The 27,888-nt window shown below is 45.4% G+C and overlaps 1 protein-coding gene across 1 annotated transcript in view; it reads left to right on the forward strand.

The window, feature by feature from the left end:
- Positions 1 to 12,680: 12,680 nt before the first annotated feature.
- The window catches only part of LOC308124940 (shisa family member 6), a gene marked incomplete at both ends in the record, with an annotated part of 80,123 nt that continues 64,915 nt past the window's right edge, over positions 12,681 to 27,888 (forward strand). The window contains 2 exons of the mRNA XM_080488344.1: positions 12,681 to 13,231; positions 19,168 to 19,325. Coding sequence (XP_080344470.1) covers positions 12,681 to 13,231; positions 19,168 to 19,325 — 709 coding nt within the window. The remainder of the gene's footprint in view (positions 13,232 to 19,167; positions 19,326 to 27,888) is intronic.

Here is a 27,888-nt window from a genome sequence, read left to right on the forward strand (position 1 = left end):
ATCCAGAAGAGACTGAACGTAAAAGTTAGTTCAGGTTACACTAAAGTTGTTTTTGTTTGTTTTGTTTTTATAAAAACAGGCCGATTGGATTACTGCAGTAAACAAATTAGTCAGTAAAAGTTAAAACAAAGTTGGACATTTTGCTGACAGACATCACAAGACAATAGTTACTGATCAAGTTAAGTTAAACATCAGATTCAGGCTCCGTTTCCACGACAACGAATACGAGTGTATCTGCAAAACGTTCTTCACTTTGGGGGTTCTGTTTACACGACACCAGTGTTCTGATCCACTGAATCCATGAAGTTTTTAATCCGGCTCCCAAGGAGGAAAGATTCTTTCACGGTCTCTGTTCCCTCCTGCAGAGACTGACGGAGGCTACAGAGCCTGTTACTGCTCATCTCCCCCCCCCCCCCCCTCCTTCCTGCTCATCCAGTTGTAAACAAACATGGCGGCCGTGTAGTGGTACGACGTGTAGTGGTACGACGTGTAGTGGTACGACGCGTAGTGGTACGACGCGTAGTGGTACGACCCGTAGTGGTTCGACCCGTAGTGGTTCGACCCGTAGCGGTACGACCCGTAGCGGTACGACCCGTAGTGGTACGACCCGTAGCGGTACGACCCGCGGTCCAGATTCTAGTTTTATGGTCCAGCTCAGCAGTTTAATAGTTGAGACTCTCTGATATCATCTGGTTCCTCATCAGTCCATACGGATGTCAGGTTCTCTCCATCTTCTTCACCTTTATAGTGTTTTGTTCTCTGCACACGTCTGTGTAGTTTCATTACAAAATCAAACAACAGCGCCCTCGTCTGGCCTGGCAGACTAACTACATCGTTGTCTGTGTCAGCTGCTGCAGTGGAAACACTTTTTTTTAACGGATTAGGTGTTGTCATGTGAAACGTTGTCGTGGAAACGGGGCCATAGAATGAAAACACATTGTTTCTGAAAAGATTCCAGTTACATGGCAAAATTTGGAAAACGATGAAGTTTTCATGTTGGTTCACTGGTTGGTGCTGTTGTTCGTTTTAGTACTGAAACCACACACACACACACACACACACACACACACACACACACACACACACACACACACACACACACACACACACACACACACACACACACACACACACACACACACACACACACACACATGCTTTCTGAGCATTTTTCAAAAAGTTCCACCTCTGAGCACCTTCGTTGTGTAAAGGGACGAAACGAAAGTTTTGTGTTTTCACATGAAATCGTTTTCCGTAAACTACGCTCTGCACACACTCGCACGCGGGAATGAAACGACCACAAAAGCGAGATTCTGCTACTGTGGTTTGTAAACTGAATTACATCACAAACATCCTGCAGAGCGACACGAGCGTTTCTCCTTTTTACATCCCACACTTATTGTTTTTAAACTGAATTTCAACTGGTTGGTTCCCTCCAAGCGAACATTAAATCTAATCTGCTGATTACAGTCACACACACATAGCAGCTTCACATTCTAGATTGTTCATCTATATTGCAGAAGTGTTGCCCTGCGCTGGAGTCCAGCAGTGTGACAGACAGAAAACTGGAACGTGATGAAGCAGAAGTGTTTCCTGTCCTGGATTCACACAGTGAACTGAGCGGTTGTCCGTCTGAGCGTCTCCAGCAGGACGCTCACATCTCGCCGCTCCCCCCCGAACCCCAGACTGAATCTCCACCCGCCTCATTCTGCCCACTTTATGGTGCAGCACCACCTGCCAGCAGACTTTATCACCTCCATCACTCCACTTAATCACAAGACGAGCTGCCGACTCGTCTAATCAGACCAATTAGACTGTGAGGCTCCTTCGTCTCAAGTTCAGGGAAGTCTTCGGCTGGCGGCGGCCCAGCGGAGCTTCTGGAGGACAAACCTCGACTTTAGAGATAAGTTTAATACATCAGGCGAACTTTATTTATTAGAGAAGGTCGAAGGTCGGGTCCAACTTTTGCAATAAAGACAAACAACAACTTTTCTAAAGCGCGGCTGCTGCGACTGGTTCTGATCGCCACGTTGGTAGTCACTAGTTCTTCTGCACATGCTCAGTAGAGCCAAGCAGAACAATGTGTCCTCTGTAGTGTCATGACTCCCCTGGACTTGGTAGTTTTATTTTGACAGTCCCTGTAATAACAGTCCAACTTGGTGATTTTATTTTGACAGTCCCTGTAATAACAGTCCAACTTGGTAGTTTTATTTTGACAGTCCCTGTAATAACAGTCCAACTTGGTAGTTTTATTCTGACAGTCACCATAATAACAATCCAGTGTGTGTGTGTGTGTGTAGTTTCAGTACTAAAACTAACAACAGCACCTACTAGTGGCCTGGCAGGCTAACTACATTGTTTTCAATGTTTCTGCAGTTTCTGTGTAAACAAACAAACATTTTCCCAACATTGCAGTGTAAACACCAAACCTTTCTGAAACAAGAACACAATATCGAAGCTTTTAATCGAAATGAAAGGAAAGCAAGCAGAAAGGCTCCACAGCTCAGAGCTCCACAGCTCAGAGCTCCACAGCTCAGAGCTCCACAGCTCAGAGCTCCACAGCTCAGAGCTCCACAGCTCAGAGCTCCACAGCTCAGAGCGTCGCAGCGCCATTTCAGCAGCAGAACAGAGAAATCACACCCGGCGGAGACACGACTGTCAATTACACCAGATGAACTGTGTCTTATTACACATGTGAAACACGTCACGTGATGTTCACCGTCTGAGCTCTGATCCCGAAGCTCCTCGTACACAGGAAGAAGAATGACAGAGTGTGCAGGCCTGAAACATCAGCAGCAGGTTTTCAGGACTGAGGAGTAATAAATGTAGAGGAACACGTTTCACTACGGATGAGATCATGAACCACAGCTCAACACAAGACACTTTCACATCGGATTTACCAGGGAGGTACCGACACCAGTGAACGGATTTATAAACAAAAGTAATGAGCCCATTGAAATTCCAGTGATTGTAAAAAAAACTGCACCGCTGAAGTAAAATGATGAAGTGAAGTCGGTGAGCAGGACGGAGAAAGAAAATCACTCAAACATAACGAACCACTGGAGCTTCAGACTGTCACTAATTGGTAATGGTAACTGAGTAAACTGGGCCGAATGAGAGGAGCTCGTTACCCTCAGCATGTCACTCATGACTCTGACAACCCCCCCCCCCCCCCCGCCAACCCCACACCTCCACCCCCCCACCCCCGCTGGGTGGGATGCCATTATTTCTGTTCAGGAGGCTTTACAGTATCTGGGAAGGATTACTGCTGCTCCTCCGTCCCCCGTGTTGCTCCTTGTTGTTGTTGTTGTTGTTGTTGTTCTCCGCAGTGATGTCGCTGCCTCGGCTTCGCAGGTAAACACCGAGTCCATTCAGTCGGTGGCAGCCAATCAATAACAGGCTGTGTGTGTGTGTGTGTGTGTGTGTGTGTGTGTGTGTGTGTGTGTGTGTGTGTGTAAACCAGGCTGCCTCCCTCTTTCCAGTCTTCACTTCTTTGTCAAGGGGGGAACGGAGGGGGCGGGGCATGCGGTGGGGGTGGGGGCTGGGCTACAACACCAAACAACCATCAACAACACAGAAAACGGAAAAATCCTTTCTCCACGGCTTGATCCCCTCCTCTTCCTCCTCCTCCTCCTCTTCCTCCTCCTCCTCACCCCCCCAAGAGGAGTGTTGTTAAATTGCAGCTGCATACTAACAGCTTCCTCTGAATCAATTACCATTTGGATATAAATGTCAGAGCTTTGGAAAGTGTCACCGGGCAGAGACTGAGAGGAAGGCAGCGCTTTATTAAGGACGGCAGAGCGACTCAGGGTTTCGTAAACACACATTCTAGTAAGTGAGGGTTGAAATAAAAAAAAAAAAGAAGATATTTCCAATTAAACTATCATCTTACTCTCGGGTACACGAGGCAGAAAGGAGGAAATGTCTTCTGCACACAGTGTGGCCTACAGCTTCTCCGCATGTTTGCGCTTCATATAAATCCCTTCGCACGCTGTGAAGTGTGTGAGTTTCATGGTCCTCCACGGTGGGGAAACCACATCTGGCTGTGACCTTTTGTGAGCTTGGAGTGGAACTGAAACAAGAAGTCCGGGGAAACCTCTCGGAGAGGCAAACGCTCGGCGTCTCACCGAAAGCAATAAGGCTCGTCACTGAAATGTCAATATAACGTTTACTTTTAATAACCACGAGGCAATAAGGACACGGCGCCGATTATGAGGGAAAGAGTCTCCTCTGCTGAATGGGTGAGTGGACAGTTTGTTACAGGGAGGAGGAGGAGGAAGAGGAGAGGAGGAAGAAAGAGGAGAGGAAAGAAAACCAACAAGATTTTGGAGAATGAAGGACAAAAAAAAGGAAGAACAGAAATCATTAAGGAGGAAAAACAGAACTTCAGCTGACATCCAGATTACAGAGCATCTTCCTCCACTAACATCAGATTATAGAGCATCTTCCTCCACTAACATCAGATTACAGAGCATCTTCTTCCACTAACATCAGATTACAGAGCATCTTCCTCCACTAACATCAGATTACAGAGCTTCTTCCTCCACTAACATCCGATTACAGAGCATCTTCCTCCACTAACATCAGATTATAGAGCATCTTCCTCCTCTAACATCAGATTATAGAGCATCTTCCTCCACTAACATCAGATTACAGAGCATCTTCCTCCTCGAACATCAGATTATAGAGCATCTTCCTCCACTAACACCAGATTACAGAGCATCTTCCTCCACTAACATCAGATTATAGAGCATCTTCCTCCACTAACATCAGATTACAGAGCAGGGGTGTCACCTCTCAGATCCTGGAGGTGCACCCCTGCATGTTCTCCATGTCTCCCTTCTTTAACACACCTGAATAATCCTGACGGTTCATCACCACGTTCAGAGCAGAGCCAGATCACTGCAATCAGCTCTGGGCCCTCCAGGATGTGAGTGTGACACCCCTGTTATAGAGCATCTTCCTCCTCTAAATGATCTCATACTGTCCCGTTCAGTATTCATTCCTTGATATTCAGTTATTTAAACATGCCGAGAGAACCCCGGTCATACTTTAATCTATATTACAGTACAAAATCATTTCCAAGGTGATGAGTTACTTAGATTTTTAGTAACTAGTAAAACCAGAAGTAACCGATTCGACACCCGATGGGAGGAAATGAAGCGGTGATTGGCTGTTGAATACGAGCTCTAGAAGGTGTGAGCTCATTGTGATCTTCTTCATATAAAAGCCACCAAAAACCCTTAAAGAGGCCAAATGGAGCATCAGAGCAACGAGAGAGCGGCGCAGAGCGCCAACATTCAGCTGCACGCCGGCTTAGATCAGAGGTGACATGAGTTTAGCATCGTACCGTTAGCTCGGCAAGACCAAACCCCCCTCCTCCTCCTCCTCCTCCTCCTCCTCCTCCTCCTCGTGCGATGAAATGAAGCCATCGCTTGTAAGGCCTCTGGCTCCTTTCATTACACTCCGTTTTCCCCCACAGAGTCGTGCGAAGTAAACACGATAAGGATGCAGCATTGTGACAGAACTTTCTCCCTCACGACAAGAATGAGTTTTTATTGCATTAGCGCTTTTTAATTGCGCTGCGAGGATCCTCGAGAGCTCGCTCTTAAAACTGCGTTCGTCTCACCGACGGCCAGATGTCTCCTCACAAATGTGCGTCAGTAAACAGCTGCGATGGCGAACGTCCAAAAACCTGCTGCTCCACTTTTTATTTTGACGATTACTAGGGATTCTCTGATACGGTGACGAGTAGAAGTACTGACCTTCTGCTGATACCGAATACCAATACGAGTACTTAATAAGTGACAAAGTGTAATTTAAACTCCACACACAAACGATACGCGAAGGCTACGTGTTGCTGCATACGGCCTTCGCACTGACATCATTTATAGTTCGTCTTACTTTTGTTCTTCTCATTAATATTAAAGAAACAATGATGTCACCTACTTCTCACCGGGTTGGATCAGGGAGTTTTTCCCGACTACGATCTTATCGTACCTGATACCTGATACTGGTATTGCTGTATCCCTAGTATTTGCCTTACACTCATTGATTTCCTCCTCCTCCTCCCAGAGAAGCTGTACAGTTTTCCTCCCTTCTCGCTCGCTGGCTCTTCACCTCCAGTCCATACCTCGCTTTTATGGCATATGGAAAGCGCAGAAGAAAGAAGGTAAAACTTTTAATTTCCCTCGACCCTACTTTGCATTCTTTAAGAATTCATTAAGAATTCTTTAAGGTGCGCCTCACCTGGTTGCCCGGGTCCAAATTAGGAGCTTTATTGTGGAATATAATCTCCCTTCTATGCACCATAGAGCAGTGAGGTGTGTCAAATTGAAACAAATTAGGGGATTCCACATGCCAGCGGGTCTCTGTGGCTGTGCAGCTTTAATGTGGGGGGGGGGGGGGCAACAACAACAACACAGCTCCTTGAACTGGATCTTTATTTATCCGTTCTGATGATTGCTCCCTTGTTATTTTTAACCCCGCCGTTACGTGAGGTTCGTTCATCCGAAGAGCTTTTCCTCCCCGTTTGATTTCATCTGCTCGGATCCCAGCTAAGCCACTCGATCTTTGACAAACCAGTAATGAGGGAACTTGGTGGAAACTGTTGAGTTTCAGTGGGCCCCATCCTAGAGCTGCTGTCTCCCGCATCCCAAACCAGCTACCGTGCTATCGGGACATGGTGAGGTCTGGCGGAGGTCGGTGAGGTTATGGAGGAGGTATTTATTGATCTACATCAGTTGTCTGTCAAAAGTGACGTTTAAAATGTGCCTCGTGTGACTTTATCAGACAAGAGATGAGACAGTTTCCAGGTTTTCGTCCCAGAGTCTCTCTTTATGGACTCAGAGTCACTCTGAAACAGTCATCCTGAGCTGAGCTCCTGAAACACGTCGATGCTGCCTGGCTCATTAACAAAGGCAGCAGAACGGACCCGGGAACAGGGCTTGTGTCAGAGGAGAGCAATTCCCCTCTGCACCGGAACTGGGGCAGACATTTTGGTTGGTGCTCTGAGCTATGCCGAATCAAGACCCACATAAAGAATAAAAAAAATCCCTGATTGAAAAGACAAAATATAGACCATGTGGATACTAGAGAGACAGAATGTGGGGCAAATGACCGTCATCCTCTTCAGCATGACAATCGTGAGGTGAACCTAAAGCTTCAGTTCGCTCTGAGATCTCCACTGTTTCTGTATCCTCACTCTCTCTCTCTTCTCAATATGACAGAATGACCAGTGGCCCAAATCACCTGCAGGAGCTAGAACCTCGTACGACGTTCTCATTGTGCTTTTAAAGTAACATCACGTGTTAAAACTGTGGCTGTAAAAGACTGTCTGAAGGCTACACGCCAACACATACATAAATTTACAGGCGGCAAACTGGAGGCTAACAAGTTCCTAACAAGCGTCCAATAAGAAAAAAGACCAACAAGCTCCTAACAAGGGGCTAACAGGCTACTAGATGGCTAACGGGATGCTACAACAGGTTGACAAAAAAGGTTGATAGACTACAAAAGAAGGCTAACAGATGCTAATCAGGCTCCTAGCAGAGGCCTAGCAGGAGGATGACAAAGGACTTCCAGGCCACTGATGACGAGCTGCTCACAGCAGCTAATTGGCAGCTAGCATGCTTTTAGTAGCTGGCTAACGGCAGCAAAAACGCAACAAAGCAGGAGGCTAAAAGATTGCTGACAGAACGCTAACAAGGCTAACACACTCCTATTAGATGAGTAACACGCTGTTAGCATGCAGCTAACTCCGCCTCGAGCTGCTTCCTGGAGCGTCGCGTCGCGTCGCGTCGCGTCGCGTCGCGTCGCGTCGCGTCGCCTCCGACTGGAGCCTGACAGTTTGGTTTAGGAAGGTTTGATGTTCTGGGCGGTTCCAAACCTTCCGGACTCCCTCCCGTGATGCGCGGGACTGTCGTACGTCCCCGGTGTGATCGGTTTGTGCGCGTGGGTGTGAAAATCCACCTCCAAGCTGGAGGTCTCACTGATGTCATTTATTATTTCATTCTCCCGTTGAAGTGAGCGCTCATTATTCTTCAGCCAAATGCCGACCCTGTCGTTACCTGTCAGCGCTTTTCGCTGAGACCAGCTTTGCGCACTTGAAGCTGTTTAACACTAATGGACAATCCCTCTTGCTCCCGCGCTCAACGTGCCATCCCATGTGCCACTCTGACTGACAGAGGAGCGGCGGGCCAATTTGCAAACGCCGTGTACCAGAGCATCCGCGGCGGGAAGACATTCATCAAAGGCGCCGTGGCCCTTTTTCTTGTCTTGTTGTCATATTTTCTGTACAGTGCTGTCAGGGGCTCTGCGGAGTTAATCACACTTTATTTCAGTCGGTCCGTCTCGGTAGCTCACTTCAATATGGACGACAATTAAAGTCCACTTCCTTTATACTCCCATAGATGATTGGAAGTTATCCGTTTGAGCTAAAACTCTTTGTTGCGCTTTCATTGAACTTATGTCTACTGGAGGAGGAGGAGCTTCATTCACGTCGAACTCTCTTCTCCAGATGTCGGACTGGATGGAACGTCAGCATGTCCACAGCAGCAACGGTTAGCATTAGCAGCCTTAAGGTTCGTTTCTCTTGCGAGTTAATCTCAATCAAAACAAAGAGAAACACGAACGTTTAAATTTCAGGTTATTACAGCACCTTTTCACTGGATGTGGCCACGGAACTAAAACGTGTTTGACACTTCTAATTTAGAGCATCTTCCTCGGTGACATCTAGAGGTCACAGATAGCATGTACCATATATTTTAGTATACAAGTCATATGAGCAGCCAATTAACAAAAAAGTGTGACTTAAAGTCCAAACATATGATACATATATTCCTGTAAAGAGTATATAGATAGTCTCCCTCTTTAGAAGCCGTTTCTTTGTCCTGTTAAGTTTTTATACCTGTGAAGTTGTTGAGGTGAAATGAAGGTGGTGTTGATTCATGAACATGTCGCAGCTGCATAAACAGACAATACTAGGGATATACCGATACCAGTATGGAGTCTGATACTAGTACTTGTAAAAGTGGTATCATTGCATCCCGAGAAAAATGCCACATAGCATTCTACTTCTGTCACAAAATACTAAATCCTTCATTTTTCTTTGTACGACAACGTGGACGGTTCACGCCGCGAGCCCTTTAATCTTTCCTCGGTGAAGCAGTCGGAACGTTGTCGGCAGATACTCGATCGACTGGAAACACCTCCGAGATCCTCAGGGTTCCTAAAACGAATGTTTATAGCGAGGTGCTCCTCGATACTTAAACAGCCACAAAGCTTATCAGCCTCATAACGCCGGCGTATTAAAACTTGCAGAGGAGCCCAATAAATAAAATCAGCGAGGAGGTGACGTGGAGCCCCGCTGCAGTAAAAGTAATAACGGCAGACCTTGGTCAAACAGCGGTCACCTTGGTCCAATAGCGCTCGGGCCGGCGAGAACAAATAGATCCTGGCAGCACCGTTGGTCGGTGCACCAGATGGATGGGCTCCGACATGCGGGACGAAAACATGTCCAACGAGGACGGTGGACTTTTGGGCAGTGACGGCAAAGTATTCTGAAAGTCAATTTGACACGGCTTCCTCTTCCTGTCAAATTACCCGTCGGCGTGTTTTAATGTGGTCATTTTCACCATCTGGTGCAGCAGGTTTCACCAGATTAAAAAGCATTCCTGAATACCATTAAAGGTGGCAAAGACTATTCTTTATTAATGCGCCTAGCCTTCCTCCCGCTGCCGGGATTTCTCCTTGACGCGTCTTTGTTGCATTAGCCGGCGCTTTGAATTCCCCACGTCGTAATTACCTGCTTCAAAGACGTCCAACAAGAAAGACGCGTTTAATGATCGTCTGGAGGAAATCTTCCTCCGACGGTCCCGTGCATGTTAAACTGGGCAAAGTTTACTTTTTACCTTCAATGTTTGAACACTGGAAAGTCATGAAAGTGCAAATTGATCGATTCAATTTTTGTGATTCGAGGGAAGTTTGATTTTTAAAATTTTTTGTTCAGATAGAAGTGACTTTTTGTTTCAGAGAGTGAAATGTCACAAATTCCTTCACTTGAGCTTTCAGCACTCTGAAGGTCAGTTTAATGATTCATTTACTCATTAAGTTCATCTGAAGTTACAGGAGTTAGTGGATTAAGATGGGCTATAATCTGGATGTTAAAGGAGGAACATTCTCTATAATCTGGATGTTAAAGGAGGAAGATGCTTTGTAATCTGATGTTAGAGGAGGATGATGCTCTATAATCTGATGTTAGAGGAGGAAGATGTTGTATAATCTGATGTTAGTGGAGGAAGATGCTCTATAATCTGATGTTAGTGGAGGACGATGCTCTATAATCTGATGTTAGAGGAGGACGATGCTCTATAATCTGATGTTAGTGGAGGACGATGCTCTATAATCTGATGTTAGTGGAGGAAGATGTTGTATAATCTGATGTTAGGAGGACGATGCTCTATAATCTGATGTTAGTGGAGGAAGATGCTGTATAATCTGATTTTAAAGGAGGAACATAGTCTATAATCTGGATGTTAAAGGAGGAAGATGCTCTATAATCTGATGTTAGAGGAGGAAGATGCTGTATAATCTGATGTTAGAGGAGGAAGATGCTGTATAATCTGATGTTAGAGGATCCTGGATACCTTCGTTATAAACCAACGGCATGCAGCACTTTGTTTGTCAAACAGTAAAATGCAAAGATGACAAACAAACAGAATAAACATTAAAATCACAAATCTCCAAAATGTGCACCTGTTTTGTTTGTTTGTTTGTTTAAGTAAAGATGTTGTAGTTTAGGTTCTGGACTTTGATTAAAAACGTTCTAATATCTGATGATGTGGTTCTCGTTTCCACTGCAGGATGTTTCCACCTGACTGAGACTTCGGGGATTATTCCAACGTCTCACTGCTCGTGTTTGAGAAGAAGTCGTTCTTTTCTCAGAGATTCTTTAGAATAAATGTGAATCTATATGTTCTTGGTTTCTCCTCACATCACTGACAGCAGCTCTGCAGTGCTCCAGTGATATAGTGGTTTGTAATCCCATCTCACAGCTGGAAGACCCCCTGTTCGAGTCCAGAGTAGTTGTTCTCTATGAAAACCAGCTTCTTGTGTTGGTTGGTGACTCTCAAGTGCCCAAAGTGTGACCTGCCTTCACTCGGCATGGGATCCGATCATCCATCAGAGTTGGATCGTCGTGGAAAATATGGACAGAATGTGATATTAATGAAAAGGAGGAATGTGAAAGTAACGTGTGTTTCTATGTTCTTTACATCTTCTCTCTCCATGCATTTTCACCATTTTATCGAAAGTCCAATGCGGCTTTTCCTTTTCCACTTAGATGGTGTTTTTTCGGAGTAAATCATGTTTCCACCCTCCCCCCCCCCCCCCCCCACCCCCCAAACACACACACACACACACACACACACACACACCCCAGTGCGCGCAGCGAGCGCAACCATGCGTAAACGTACACCAGCAGAAGCGCCTCGCCTCCCGCAGACAACTTTTAATACACCGTTATCTTTCTGTGTTTTATTTTCTCTCCTCCAACCACCGAGTTATCGAGTGAAGCAGAGAGGAAGAGGAGGATGAAGGAGGGAGGGAGGGAGAGAAAGAAACAAACAAAGAGGGAGGGAGGGAATTATCTGAGGTACCTGAATCGGTGACGTGGTTGGGGGGGGGGGGGGGGGGGGGGGCGAGAGACCAAGAGGGAGGCAGGGAGAGCGAGAGAGAGAGAGCGAGCGCGCGAGAGAACGAGAGAGAGAGAGAGAGAGAGAGAGAGAGAGAGAGAGAGAGAGAGAGAGGGGTGGGTGGAGGCGGGCCGGAGAGGAGAGAGAGGTCTTGGCTCTTGTCTTGACGCGGCTCTTTGATTCAGTTTCAGTGGCTGAGACATCGGTGTTACCGGCCACTGTTTAACCCGGTAAGTCCTCTCCTTCCTTTCTCTTACTTCTTCTCTCCATATACACTTCATCCACCCGAACGATTCTTCATTTATTCCTCCTCAGAAACCACATTTAATCCTCACTTTGCGCGTAAAAAGTCAGACTCGAGTAACTTTTACACATAAAATGAAGACAAACGATGCGTGGAAGAAACGCTCCGTGTCGTTCCATTCTCTCTCCTCTGCAGCCAAGAAAATAAGAATTAGGTTCGTTTTTAATCGGAAGTTCTCAAACTGCCATTTAAGTGTTTTGATAAAGAAAACAGCGGTTTTCTTCACTTTGTGGACGTTGATCCGGGCGCTGTCCGCGGTGCTGAAACTGTTAACGGGCTGATTTCGAGCAGACTTCTCCTCCATCGCAGATACTTTATCTGATGTAACGTGAGATCTGACCCTCTTGTCTTCATACAGGGAACTTGAGATCATCGGCTCATGGTCGAGAGACGGCACCAGGAGGACATCGTGTCCCTAACACCTCGAAATCCACCGAGACCTTTGGCCAGAGCCAACTTTTTGGGGGAGACAAAACAGACTTTGATTGGCCTGAAGATGCAGTTGGTGTCCGAGGAGCGCACGAGCTGCCAGTCAGAGTCCGTCAGTGAGAGCTCGGCACAGACAGGAGGACCTGCCACGGAGAAACCCGCAAGAAGCTCCACTCGGTAAGAAGTGAGGAAGAGATAGAGCGAGAGAGAGGAAGAGTGTGGAGGCCGGCAGACAAACACCAGCGCGTCCTCAAATGATGGGGATACAGTACCTCCTGCTTCTTTTGATCTACCTCGACCCGCTGAATGTCCTGTGCGCATCGACCAACAGCAGCAAAAAGAGTAAAACCTCCCCGAGGAAGAACCCCAAGCCGAAGGAGGTGACCGGCAGCACCGCAGCGCCCGCAGCCCCGGGGATGATCACGCAGGTCCAGGCTCCCGGCGTCCAGCACGACACCTGCATGGGCTACTACGACGTGAGCGGCCAGTACGACAAAGAGTTCGCGTGCAACAACACGGACCATCGCTTCTGCTGCGGCAGCTGCTTCCTGCGCTTCTGCTGCGCGGACCGCGCGAAGCGGCTGGAGCAGAAGAGCTGCACCAACTACAACACCCCGGACTGGATCAAGACCCAGCCGCCCTCCCCGGCGCCCACCGGGGACACCTACGACCCGGAGCTGGACCAGACCAACACCACCGTCTACATCACCTGCGGGGTCATCGCGCTCATCATCGCCATTGGGATTTCTGCTAAAGTTGCCTACGACAAAGCCACCAAGCCCCCTCAGGAAATGAACGTGCACAGGTAAGACGACCGGGAAAACTTTCGTTCAGTGTGGAAAGGTTGGCAGGGGCGTATCTCAGAGGTGGGGGGTGGGGGCATCTGGAGACCCCCCGGGTACAAAAAACGGCCCCAGATCATTTACCAGATGAGGAATGAATGACTAACTCACACAGTTATTGAAAATGTTGGCATTTGTGCCAATAACATGCCAATATAAGCTTTTACAAAGCTATGAAACCGTATGGATCATAGTGAGCTGTGGCAGGGGCATCAATTAGAGGTAGGGACCCCCCCCATTCGAAAAACAGTCCCCATAATCTGTCAGATGATGATAATGAATTACTAACAGTTATTTAAGATATCAGCATTTGTCCCAATAATACACCAAAATCTTCTTTTATAAAGTGATAAAACAGTATTGCGTATTGGCCGTTGTGAGGTACTGGTGAACACGTCAGTTGAAGAGAATCCAGATTTCTACATTCACGGCCTAAACCTCGTGGTTAGTTCAACTTTGTCTTTGGGATTTCATCCTCTGAAAACCAGCTCCAGACCTCCTGATCTTTCAACACAGGCCATTGTATTTCCCTTTATAAAGAAAAAAAAAAAAAAAAAAAGCAATGACGGCTGCTTTTCCAGGAAAAACCTCCAGTTGTGAGCGGAATCCCGGCGGGACCGGCGGCTGGTATTTTATGTCCACTGAAGCTCGTGGACGGGGAGATAAAGCAAATGCCACCAGGAAGCCATTATGAGTGGTCATGTTCCGCTTGACGGGAGGGAGTGGTCTTCTCTGGCAAGACAATATGTCTCAGCCTCTGGGGGTGTGTGTGTGTGTGTGTGTGTGTGTGGGGGGGGGGGGGGGGGGGGGGGGGGGGGGGCACAGAACCACTCGATCAACGATGAACAGAAAACAATTCCTGTGGTCATTTTCTGTCATTTTCCGTCAGCAGATGAACTAATGTCTGCGTGGTGATGTCAGGAACATCCTTAGGCTGCCTGCTGCTCTTCATCACCATCATCATCATCATCTTAGTTCAGTTGCTACATTGTCCAGTTTAACCATTTAAAGGACAAAATGACCATATTTGGATTTCTATAGTTTTCCTTCTAAACTAACCGTGGTAAAGAGATGAAAATACTCCAATATCTGTGTTATTTCTTTTTAATTTCAGTGATTCTCATGAATGCCATAATGACCATTTACCTTAAATCAATGTAAAAAACATAAACGTACGCAGAAAACTACTAGGACGGACCATATACATAGTATCTTTAAATATGTCAGATTGAGTGAACTTTTCTGTAATTTACGTTTCGTGTTGTTTGTAGGACAGTCGTATTCAATCATTTCTGTAATTTATAGGCCCTTTAACAGAGAATAAGATCATTTACAGACATTTTAAACTATAAATGTTGAGATGTTATCGTGTAGTTGATGTTAACTGACTTGAAAAATTTACAATAATCACAACGACTGTGGCTAACGCAGGGTAGCGCAGGCTAACGCAGGGTAGCGCAGGCTAACGCAGGCTAACGCAGGCTAACGCAGGCTAACGCAGGACCAAGACAAAAACACTGGTTCACACCTCAAGCTCAGCGAGTGTTGCCATGTTTGTGGACTTGCGCATGAAACCCGATCAACACACAGATGGAACATGCAAACTGCTCCCCCCCCCCCCCAAGCCCAGGCTCAAACCCGGGACGATCCGGCGGTGAGGTGAGAGAGCTAACCACTTCACAGCCATGGGGCAGATTATCCTGTGATTACTCAGAGGACCACAGGACTGGCATTGCTTTTAGTGTTTATGTTTTCCATCTGCACCGCTGCTTTACCGTACCTGCTCCGTCTCGCCGAAGCCAGAGTTGAAATGTGGAAGAACAATAAATGTGTGGTAATTGGGGTCAGGTCGGCATGTTTCCACCGGTAAAGAGAAAAATCTAATCCCTCAGTCATTGTGCTCATTCATGAGCGACTGGATTCACCTCCAGTTCTTGTGGCCGGAGCAGAGGAGGAGGTTCTGCCACGGCCACGAGTCCACTTAATGAAATGAAGATAATGAAACTGTGACGGCTTCGCTCAGGAAGCTTTGCTGCCTGCTGCTTTGGAAATGTCAGCGGAGATTATTCAACACGGCGGCGACGCCGTCCTCACAAAAAACCTCCAAATTCAAACACCAACAAGCGGTTCTGTGCAAGTTCCTACAATATATCTACTTTAGTAAAGTCAAAGCTTCCTTCACTCGAACATTTCAGGTGAGTTTAAGATAACATATAGAGTTTATTAAATCAGTCAGTGAGAGCAAGATGCTCTATAATCTGATGTTAGAGGAGGAATATGCTCTATAATCTGATGTTAGAGGAGGAAGATGCTCTATAATCTGACGTTGGAGGAGGAAGATGCTCTATAATCTGACGTTAGAGGAGGAAGATGCTCTATAATCTGATGTTAGAGGAGGAAGATGCTCTATAATCTGATGTTGGAGGAGGAAGATGCTCTATAATCTGATGTTGGGGAGGAAGATGCTCTATAATCTGACGTTGGGGAGGAAGATGCTCTATAATCTGATGTTAGAGGAGGAAGATGCTCTATAATCTGATGTTGGAGGAGGAAGATCCCATGCTAATGCTAATATAGCCACAGTGAGTCATCATTCATGTTACTGTGAGCAGGACTGAGTTCAGAATTAATGAGCCTCCAGTGAACCGGAGTTTAGTGGAATTGTAACAGTTAAAAATAAAAGTAATAAAAAAAAAAAAATATATATATATATATATATATAAATAAATGGTTTTGTTCTATCGGCTTTGTATGGATTAAACACTTTTAGCATGAACAGATGAGTTTCTAATCTAAAACCGATGTAACAAGCTGCCTGAAACTTCAGTAACTGTAATCCGATTACTATCATTCGGTTACTTGCATGATTTCTTCTGACTCTTTGGCGTTTCAGTTAAAGAAAGCAGCTCCGCCTTCGTGGATCAGTTTACTTAAGCTCCAGTGATGGTTTTAGCTATTTTAGGGTTAAATACTCAGTAATCAATGGAATCTGGTTTATACACTAGTCTGTACTGTGACCCCCGGACTCGGTTCCACCGTTGTGTCCATCAGTTGTATCTGGATCTTCTCTGGACCGTCAGAATACACAGGAATATCCAAAAGCTGCCCGATATAAAAGCAGACCTAGTAGAAAGTCACGCGGCCATAAAAGTGACTGAATCCAGTCGTTCCAGTCCAGATTCCTCCAAGTGGAGCCGCACAACACCAATCAGATGAGACTCGATCCAATCAGAAAGTTTCACGTTTAGCTTTAAGTACAAAAATGAGCATTCATGAAGTTTCAATTAGAATTTAGGATTGGAATCATTTCATTACATTTTCCACCTGATTTGAGTGTTTTCACTTTTTTTAAAGACATTTCAGCTGTTGCACCATTTTGCCTCTTTTCATAATTCTCATCATTTTCATTTGTTCTTTAAGCTCGTTGAACATTTTGTGTTTTTAGCTTCTTTTCCACCTTTAGTTTTTTTTAAAAGCCAAGAGTGACGAGACCTTTTGAAAATGACCGCTGTGTAAAAAGGCAAAAAAAAAAAAAAAGATAAAATGTTTAATTAGGTGTAATTTAGTTGAAGCTTCATGGAGCGGCTCCAGAGCGGCTCCAGAGCGACAGGTTAAAAATCAATGGACGAGTCATGAAAGGGTTAATTTCGATTCCTCTTCGGGCTCGTGAGGTTTTATTTTACTGCATCATGTTTGAAACAGACACAAACCAGAGCTACACTCGGTAGAGCGCAGACCTTCACCAACACCGTGTTAGCATCACCGGCATGTTAGCCGTTAGCTCATATCGATGCTAACTAGCCTGTCGGGTCGCTACATCACTGTGAAACACTGAGCAGGGAGCGTCTCCATGGCAACAGACGCTGAAACGGTAAAACGTTAAGGTCCCGGAACATTTCTACAGTTCGGATGAGGAGTTTCTGCCAAAAGTTGGTAAAATACAAACAAAGCAATATGGAAATAAACAAACGCAGAGGAAAATCTAACCTTCTCTTGGCGATGGTAAACTAGGAGAAGAAATGTCATGATGCAGCGACGTTTTCCATCGCTGAAATAAAGAAACTTCATTTCTGTGTTCGAGCCGTGAGACAAACTTCCCAGTGGACGTGCTGAATGTCTTCGGGGTTCAGAGGGACGGTGACTAAAGGAGGAGGACGCCTCTGTCTTCATGGCAGCGGTGGAAGTAGCTCAGTATTTGGCGAGTTGCGAGTGTTAATTTCCGGTGCTCGTCTGAAGTGGTGCGGTCCGAGGAGGAAGGTGAGCAGACCCTTTGCCGCTCCGCCTCCGACCTTCACCAGAGCAGCAGAGGTGTGGCAGAGCTGCAGCAGCAGCCGCTCCTCCAGGCCGGATCGATCGCCTTCCACGGAGCAAACCCAGACCCAGTTTACGGCGGAGCAGTCGACGCTTTGTTCTCTGGCGTTTCCGCTCAGCGAACAAACAGGGCAGCGATGGACCGGGGCTGCTCGCTGAGAGCGGCAGTGACAGGAGCGCTGGAGTCTCCGGGATGATGTCCAGAAAGTTTAGAATGTTTGATCGTCGTCTCGCCCTTTTTATTGGCGGTCGGATCGGGAACAAACTGATCCGACTGCTGCAGAACTTCAAAAAAACTACAGTTTATTCAGTAGTTCTATGCTGGTTAATCTCAGATTGAAGATTAAACTGAACCTAATCAGGTAGTTTTAGTAATACTGATTGAAGACAAAGTGGAGATACTGACTAAATACTAAATACCCACAAAAGTTAGATCCCACATTTTCCGTCGTAAATGTAGTAGTTGTAGTAGTAGTACATTTTTGGGGGAAATGGTTTATTTTTATGGGTTTACTAGCCAGAATGTAGTGCTTTCTTTAGTATTTAGATTCACCGGATGATTTATGTTATAAAATACTATTTGTCTTTGTTAGTGATTCGCTGAAACGACAACGTCTAATGTCACTTTTTAACTATTTGTCAAACTGGGAAACACATGAACAGAAAACCTCCATAAATCACAATAGTCTGTCAGAAGTGTCCTGATTGAATTGATTGATTGATTGATTGATTGATCACTCGTAAGCCCCGGTTCTTCTGAATCAGGTGAATTAACACATCAGTTTCTGCATGAATCCAAATTCCTCTTGACCAATACATCAGAATTCACCCACTTTGCAGAAATCTATAAAATACAATACTAGGTTTTCAATATTTCTTCATTTTGCTTTCAGTTTTTAATTAAAGAAATCATTTAGCAACACAAACTTTATTGAAAGATCTTTGTATTTACTGGTTATTCTGGTGACTATTTAACAAACCTCTTAACAAAAGCGCTTTTTGTTTCCATATAATTCGACATAAATCAAAAACTACTGTTGTCTGACGCTCTTTTCTTTTTCCCCCCCGTCACCTTCCTCGATCCGTTTCTCATTGAGACATGTGTTTTTAAATTGGGCTGCTGCAGATCAACTGGGACGACTCAGAATCAGGTCGCCTCTGTCTGCGAACGAGAAGCGACTAAAGCTCATCCTGGAGGGGGGACGCTATTAATACTCCGCAGATCTCCCAAAGTCACCCGCTTATGGAAAAGTGGACATTGCAGTTGCTTCAGATTGACACTGACACAGTTGAATTGCTTCCTTTATGAAAACCAGCCACGGCTCCTGTCGTCTCCTGAATTGACACCTTGAATTCAAACTGTTGGAGAAATCTGAATTCCAGCGACTCTGTATTTGTTAAATGAGCGTCTGTACGTTGTGGGAATGTAACTCCCCTCCGACTGTGGCTGTAATTAGGGTTTCCTCTTCGCTTTGGTCCAAAACTGGAGCTGCAGCCAAAGAAGAGACCTTCGGGGAGACGCAGGAGATGCTGCTGCTAATTGAAAAAACAAAAGCCAGCTCAGTCCGTTTGTGTTGTTTCTCCTCAGAGCCCTGGCAGATATTCTGAGGCAACAAGGACCCGTTCCCATCTCCCAGTACGAACATGAAAACATGGCCGCCATCGACGGGTCGCCCAAAGACGAGACGCCGGTCAGAACCTCCAAGAACCATTACACGCCTGTTCACAGCAAGGCTTCCAACCACGGTACGTCACACAGCTCTGCTGCTACGACATCGTAAAGGTAAAACGACAACATGGACAGAGTTCAGCCGCACGGCTCCGCTGTCGTACCGACGACTAGCAGACTGCGGCAATGTCAGGCCTCGTTCACGTGAAGCGAAAACACATCGTCTTTGCTTTCTCGTTTCAAAACAGTGTCACGTTTTCATGGTAACGCTTTGAAAATGATGTCATAGGAGCTGCATTCAGAATCTGCTGTGTCTGTGTGAGCTGGACTGGCTCCGCCCACACATGCCCATCTTGGGAAGAGGAGGAAGTACTTCCTCTCGTGGTGCCATGTGCCAGAGCAGAGCTGCCTAATTGTGGGAGGAGTCAAAGGGAGGGCCTACCTTGATTGGGATTGGCTAAACCCCTGATGACACTATATAGGGTTTGATTTGTGATTGGCTGCTTGGAGCAACACACTTTTTAAAACCTGAAACAAGCCAGGGACAGAGAGGACAGACTGTCTTCACTTCTGGGACGTCAGTCCAGGTATGGGGACGAGTAGTACTGCTGGAGAACCTTTAGGAAGTAGATTTTTGTTTCAGAAAAGTTTTGCACTTACATGGCAACGTTTTGAAATCAATGTCTGTTTTCACGGCGATGGTAGAAACACTGATAATGATGTGGTTTTCATGTTGGTCCACTAGTGGGTGCTGCTGTTAATTTTAGTAACACACACACACACACACACACACACACACACACACACACACACACACACACACACACACACACACACACACACACACACACACACACACACACACACACACACACACACACACACACACACACACACACACACACACACACACACACACACACACACACACACACACACACACACACACACACACGCTCTAAACATGAACAGGAGAACGCGGACATTCTATTGGACAGCCCACCAAGTTGTGACTGACCGTCAAAATAAAACTACCAAGTTAGACTTTTATTATGGCAGTAGCAGCGCTTCAGAAAGTTTCCCCCGTTTCCATGGAGACAGAGTCGAGTTTTAATTTGCTTCACATCCCCAAAATGCATCAAAAGACTTACATTTCCACTTGAAATCGTTGGCGTTGTGTAGCTTCTGCCAGGTTAGTTTTTTTTTCCACGCTGTGGGATTATGGCAGACGAAGCTTTACGAGCTCTCCCTAATCCTGCACATCCTTTTGATTGAGGTCCTCTGAAACAGACGGTTCTTCCCTCGGTCTTCCTCGAGAGGAAGTGTGCAGCAAATTAAATGTGACGCCCCGTCCGAGGCCTCATCTCCCTCACGCTGCCGTCCCTTAAGCCTACTCAGCACCGGCTGAAAATTGAGATGCAAATTATTATCTTGTGCGGGCGGCGAAGGCTTTTTGTCCGGAGATAATTGTGGCGTTCCAGGCGGCTCCTCCGCTCGGTCTCCAGCTCCCTGCTCCGGAGAGCAGCTCGTTCTCTAAGTGGCCTAGTATGGTGTCCCAGATTCAACAGTGTGAGGTCTCACTCTGGTGTCACCCTGCGTCTTCTCCACCAGGAAGAGCCGATAGCGGCTGAACTGCTTCTCTCACTATTCTGCTCTGACTTTACTTTACTGGTGTTTACCTGTGGTATACGGTTTATGTGATGAAAATCAGCTTCTAACGTCATTCAGGGAAATGAGTTTTACCCAGAGAGGAAACGCGTTTCTCATTAATCGTGTTATTTGAACGGACGATTTGTTATAACTGCAGTGGTGTGACGTGCCAACAGTTAAATGATGGTGTTCCTCAAGGAGCCGTTGTCAGCCCACTAATAAATCCCTTTTCTCCTTTTTACCATAACACTAGATACCGTTTCCTGGAGGCAAATGAACAACAGCCATATTAGACTTTGGTTGCCATGGTTACAAGAGAAGTCGTGCAGTATTTTCTTATTTTGTTCGATTTGAAACCAGAACTTTGGAATCACGTTGTGCGAATGTCCCGATTGATGGAAATAATGTGAAGTCAGAAAAGTTTAGACACAACCGAGTTGTCTCTGATGTAACTTCTAACGTCAGATTATAGAGCATCTTCCTCCTCCAACATCCAGATCATAGAGCATCCCCCTTTGTTTCTCTGCGATCTGCAGAGCTTTCTGACCTCTAATATCTTTAATTATTGCATCGTCCAGTAACACGATCGTCCAGGAAGAGTCACTGCAACACGATGAACGTTGTTTAATTGTCCGATTCCCACTTGGTTCCTAAACGACGGAGGAGAAATGTCATCACACGGATGAAAGTGCGTTTCTCAGTTCGCTGCGTGATGGTGCAGCAGGCGAACAGCGGGAGGAGGAGGAGGAGGAGGAGGAGGAGGAAGAAATCTAAACAACAGATCAGATTTCAAGACAGTCATTTTGTTATTAACAGTTAAAACTACGTGATTCTGGTTGGTTCCAGCAGATTTGATGACATTAGGAGGACAGAGGATAAATGAAGGTTTGAGACGCAGGTTAAAGAACGATGGTTTGTCTCAGCGACCCTTCATCTGCTTTTACGCCCCGACATGGAGTGAAGAATCTTCACAAAGCCACAAGTCGTTGTCTTGCGCACTGAGACGGCGACGCCCACAGACGATATGTCGGGGGGGGGGGGGGGGATTATGAAACCCGGCTCACGGTCGCGTCTGAATGGAGCGGGCCTCGGAGACGAGGGCGGAGCGATTCCAGAGCAGCAGGCGTGGAAGCACCTCACAGGAGACGTGACTCACAGCTGACACTTTTATGACAACAGTGATGGGAATTTGTTTACTCTTGTGCAGCGAAGCAGCCAGAGCTCAGTGCATTCATAATGCAACCTCTGACTCAAGCTCCTGGCAGCACTTCAGAGTCCAGCCCGAAGATTTTCACCTCAAGTCTTCTTTTCGTGGTGGAAAAACAACTTTCAGGCTCACAACAGCAGTTTGAAGCCGTCCAGTCTAGTTTTCCTTTTGTTCCTCGGTGACACGATGACAGGATTCAGTCGGAGCTTTGTTTGATTTCAGGACTAACACGGTTTCAATCTTCTTTAAAGGAGACATATCATGCTTTTAAATCCTTCCTTTTTACATATAAATCATACAGTTGTGGTCTATACAACGCGAAACTGCAATGCTTGGGTCTGAATTCCTCATTATTATAGCTCCACAGGCCCCTTTTCAACCCCTTTCTGATGTGCTTCTGAGAGCAACTCGTTTTGGGGCGGTCTCTTCAAAAGCAAATGAGACACTTCATACCCCGCCTCCTCTCCAGGTTGCAGAGGTGACACTCGGTTCAACGTCACCCTGTTCGGCCATCTTTGTAGTTTGATAGAACAGATACAATTATCTAGCGGCGCAGAAACTTTATATTCACACATTATTTACAAAATGTCAACAACGGAAGATTTGTCCATCCAGCCATACATGTTGGAGCCAGAGTCGGACCCGGCGGAGCGAGATGAAAATGACGATGATGCACCTACAGAACAACATCTTCATATGGATGTAACGCAATGGTGTGTTACTATATTTACACTAACTTCTCCATCCATGCCCACTACTACAATACTGCCTGTATTACGACTATTTAACACAGAAGTTACATTATAATCTAAAACGAGCACACAGCGCTAACATATGAAGACGGTGCAACTGCTAATGCTAACAAAACAATGACAGGGACGTCTTATCATCACACTTTTTAGCGTTATATACAGCTTACCGAAGTGCTCTGTTCGTCGTCTCCATAGATAGAAGGAACTGACCGCTCAATCAGACCAAGTCTTTCGGCAAATCCTTCTTTATACTGGCGGAGGTTGCTGAAGCAGTCGTCCTTAAAGTGATTCGCGCACACAAAAATGACCTTACCCACAGATGTGGGTACATTTCTGTGAAAAATAAAACTCAACCAGGCACTTCGAAAAGGTTCTGATGCTGGGAGACGGTGTAACGAAGCTTGTGGGTTACTACATCCAACAACCGAACATTTCGACTTCTCCTCTCGTAACTTCGGTTGGACTACAAAATCGCAGCGAGAAACAAAAATGGCGGATTGCTCGAAATGTCGATGTCCTAATTTGGCAGTTCCGCTGAGAATACTGTGACGTCATTGTTCAAAAAACGTAATAGAGAATAGAAAAATCGAAACCGATCGCAAAATATGACCAAAATAGAATATAAAGATATCAACGGAGCACCTGAAGAGACTACTTTGAACTTTTCTGTACTTCTAAACACTCTAAATATACAACAAAATGCATTTAAGGGCTAAAAAAGTGGATTTAGCATGATATGTCCCCTTTAAAACACAAAGATTTCTCTGTAATTTCATACGCGGGCTCATTTCATGTCTCATTTCCCAAAGATCCATTCTGGGTTCTTTGCTGTTTAATATTATCTTACTTAGGCCGGTTTCCATCCTATGCAACAATGAAATGCGTGATGCAGATGACACACTCCTTTACGTCAGCGCTACGGGCTCTCAGTGAAAGTATTCAGCAGCTCGACTTTTCAATGTACCAGAACTTTTAGGACCTTTAGTCTCATTCAGTCCAGAAGGAAGAAGGACAAACTGCTTCCTGACGTCAGGGCATTTCATACTCTGAGAAGAAGCTGTGTGAACTTGCAAGCTATGCCCCTTCATCACAGACCACGCCCCTTCACCACAGATCACGCCCCTTCACAACAGGCCACGCCCCCCATCGCAGGCTCACTTCTCGCAATGTTTCGATGTTACAGCAGGAGAACGTGTAACGGCGTTTTAACTTTTCAATTGTGAAACTAATTTCTCGCCTCAAACGTTCCCTGATCTTCTAACTTCTCTGGCGGAACTTGCAGGTCGAGGGTTTTAACTGCCTGGTAGACCTCTCACTGGGCAGCTGCTCTACGTGGAGTTACGTGGTATATTGCTCTACAATAGCACAACCGCGGTGTGGGCGGAGTCATCAGCGCTTCACCCTGTCACACAAGTATCAGAATCTGGATTTCCTGATGTGAAGTAATCAATCATTGGATATCAGCTCAGATATCAAATTAAATAGTTTATATTTCTATATATTTATTGATAATATCAGAAAATGTTGATTGTTACGACGGTGCTTCACTGTCTGGTGTTTCGGTTTTGCTGGTGCCCCTGTTAACTGGTGACTTCTGCCAGCAGCCGTTTGCAGCGGCCGATGTTATAATAAGACTGAGTGATGTCCACAACCCAAACTCCCTCTGATCCGCTGCTTTCTGAGGAACTTTGCAGACTTCCCAAGCCGTCTGGATCAAACCTGCTTTTTGTTCAGTCACAATAAAACATGCAGAAGCTGCTTTTACTTTTTTTAATGCAGCAGATATTTGGTATCAGGAGTTTAAGCGAAGCTCTTGAATCAATAAAGCGTTTGCTCATTTTAGGCTCCAGTGTAGCTTTTGTTGGTTTATCCCACTCACTTATTATTATTTTATTTAGATTTTTAATGAACGTGCTTTCATGTTTTATCTCTATTCATTCACCTTTTATGCTCTTTTTGTTGAGATTGTTTAAACTGGTTCAGGAACATCAGTGTAAACCACTGAATCGCCTCGTTGCTGAAAAACCAAACATTGCTTTTTATTCACGATTTACATTTTATTAACGCAACATACTATTGAATTCAATGCATATATCTGCTCTCAGATTCCATTACTGTTGTAGGTAAACAAATGTGTGGAGATTTCACTCATTAATCGCCCCGAGCGCGTCGGCGGTGATTCTTTTCATCAACAAATCCTTTTGTCATTCTGGCATTCATTATTACACGGTGCAATTTTAATCACAAAGTGCTTCTCATTAATTTGTGCAAATGGCGGGAGTTTTTTTTCTCTGAGCGGCAACACAAGGAGAAGCTTATTTAAATATATCAGTAGATTAGTTCAATTAAAAACTATTTGTCCATTTTAGGGCTGAAAGAGTCGCCCCTGCTTTGTAATGATATGAAGAATACAGGCTGTTATAAAATGCAGATGACGCTCTAGTTTTCATTTGTCACCAATGGAATATTATGAAAAGCTAATAAAAACTATTTAGCCTGTTTATTGAGCGAGGTAAGTCGTTTTCTAGCCGTTCATCAGTGAGAAAAAGACTTTACGACTTTCATTAATTGGGAATTTGAAGGTTTTGAGGGAAAATATTGCCAGAACAAAGAGTTTTCCCGTCCATAGAGAATGTTTACGTCGCTGCAGCTCAAGCAAACGGTTCTTCTCTTTCTCTATAAAAAAAATCTTTTTCTACGACGTCCGTGACCCGATGAGTTCTACTATAGAATCCAAGGATAATGAAAAGCGGAAGACTGACACAGAAAATATCTCCTCCGAATTCTCTGATTCACTGTCGGTTGACATGACGGCCTTCATGAGACGTCCAGCTGGTTTGATCCGAAACCCTCAGGCGGAGTGACGCAGGAGGAAAAGTAGATCCGGTCACTTTACACTAACCCCCAACGCATCGGCATGACACTGTTTTAGGGATGGAGGGGGCTGAAATCCTATTATTAGAGCATCTTCCTCCACTAACATTATAGAGCATCTTCCTCCTCGAACGTCCAGATTATAGAGCATCGTCCTCCACTAACAACCAGATCATAGAGCACCCCCTCCAACAACCAGATTATAGAGCACCACCCTCTAACAACCAGATTATAGAGCATCTTCCTCCTCTAACATCCACATTATAGCGCATCTCCCTCTAACAACCAGATTATAGAGCATCGTCCTCCACTAACAACCAGATTATAGAGCATCTTCCTCCTCTAACATCCACATTATAGCACATCTCCCTCAAACAACCAGATTATAGAGCATCTTCCTCCCTCTTGTTTGGACGTGGCACAGCGATGTTGTATTCTTCCTCCTGAACTCCGAGATATTATATCTAACTGCGGAGGAAGCTTCTCCTTCACATCGTCATCGGGCTTCATTTCTCTTCTGTTCTGAAGTTTGGGTGCTGGGATGAAAACAGCTAGAGCATCTCCGGCCTGCTTTGCAGAGGGGAGAACGAGCTCGTCTCTGCTGGATGCTGCCGGGTTCATTTCAGCACCGACGGGAGGAAGTTTTGGAGAAACGGTGTCACGTCGCTGATGAAAATGAGTCTGCCTGTAGAGTGACAATTACAGAGGCTGTTTGCGTCTGCAGTTATTCAACACAAAAGCTCTTATTAACATTTACAGCCTAAAAAGTGAAAGTGGGAGGATTATATCAACATGACGTTTGTGCAGAGCAGCTGATTGCTGCAGACTGAGCCGGCGCTTCGTCTCATGTTGTTTTGAACCTCTGCAGCAGAGAACAACGGCAGGAAACAGACATCGTAGTGGACAGACCACCAAGTTGCATTGTTATTACGGTGACCGTCAAAATAAAAGTACCAAGACTTAAATCAGTCGGACTAAATAAGATAAGTGTTGGTGCATTGACATTCGTTATAAAACGTGCAGATCTCTATTCTTCCCATATGTAGACTTGCTCGTCGCCTGTGTTTGATCAGAAGACTGTAATAAAGCCAGACTGTCCCCCGCAGTGGAACGATGCAAACAGCTGTGAGCAAACGGCAGCTTAAAGCAACGGTTGGAGTTTAATGTGCGACCCGGCTGACTCCCGCTCCGACTCTGCTCGAGGAAACAAGGCTCCACTTATCTGATGTTTACTTTCCCCGAAGGCCAATTACAACATTACCATGCCAGTCCCACTTTCATCGAGGTTACAGCTTCTTCTTTTTTTTTTTTTTTAATTACTATGCGCCGGAGAGGAGGCAGTTTTTTTTTTTTTTTTTTTTTTTTGGTCACACTTTCGGAAATAATGAGGAAGTTCATGTTGAGTAATCTATATCACGGCCGGCTGCAGGATTAGCGCTGCACAGAAACTCAACACCGTCTCTCCTCCGATGTTTTTTTCCTCGTTCCTCCGACGGTCCCAGATTAGCAGCGGTCGGCAAAGTGCGTCAGTAATCAGCTTTTAGTTTTCCTCTGGGTTTGATAAGAAGAAACAGATGAGCTGTGTTGTCGTGATGAAGGCCGAGTCCCGACGCTCCCAGGTGCTTCTTCTCATTATGATCATTTCAAATGCTGTTCGATCTCGGCTTCGCCCAGCAGTCGGCGAGATACTGACTTTGAAGAGCTTCCTTGGAGGAGGGGGGCAGGGGGGCAGGGGGCATTCTTTAATATCAATATCATCATGGACCGTTCACACCCTGTTTGAACTGCTGCCATCAGGCAAACGCCACAGGCCAATAAAAACAAGAACAAACAGACTCAGCAGACCCGTAATGTGCAATATATTGTATAAGGAGACCAGTGCAATAGAAAGTACTCGTGTGTGTGTGTGTATGAGTGATGAGTATCTGTTCAGGCCTCTATTTCTATATTTTTAACAGTTTTTATTTGTATGTTTAGTGATCGATCGTATGACGCACAGATGGTTTGGAACTTTTTAATCTCGTTGGACTAGTGACAATGACAGTAAGGATTCTATTCGATTTAATTCATTATACAGTTTCTCAGACCTCGTTTACCCAAAGTTTTAAGTAAAACATTTTCAACATACAGAAACTGCAAAATGCTGAAAATTATGTA

Source organism: Lipophrys pholis (genome assembly GCF_963383615.2).
Source record: "Lipophrys pholis genome assembly, chromosome: 19".
Lineage (NCBI taxonomy): Eukaryota > Metazoa > Chordata > Actinopteri > Blenniiformes > Blenniidae > Lipophrys > Lipophrys pholis.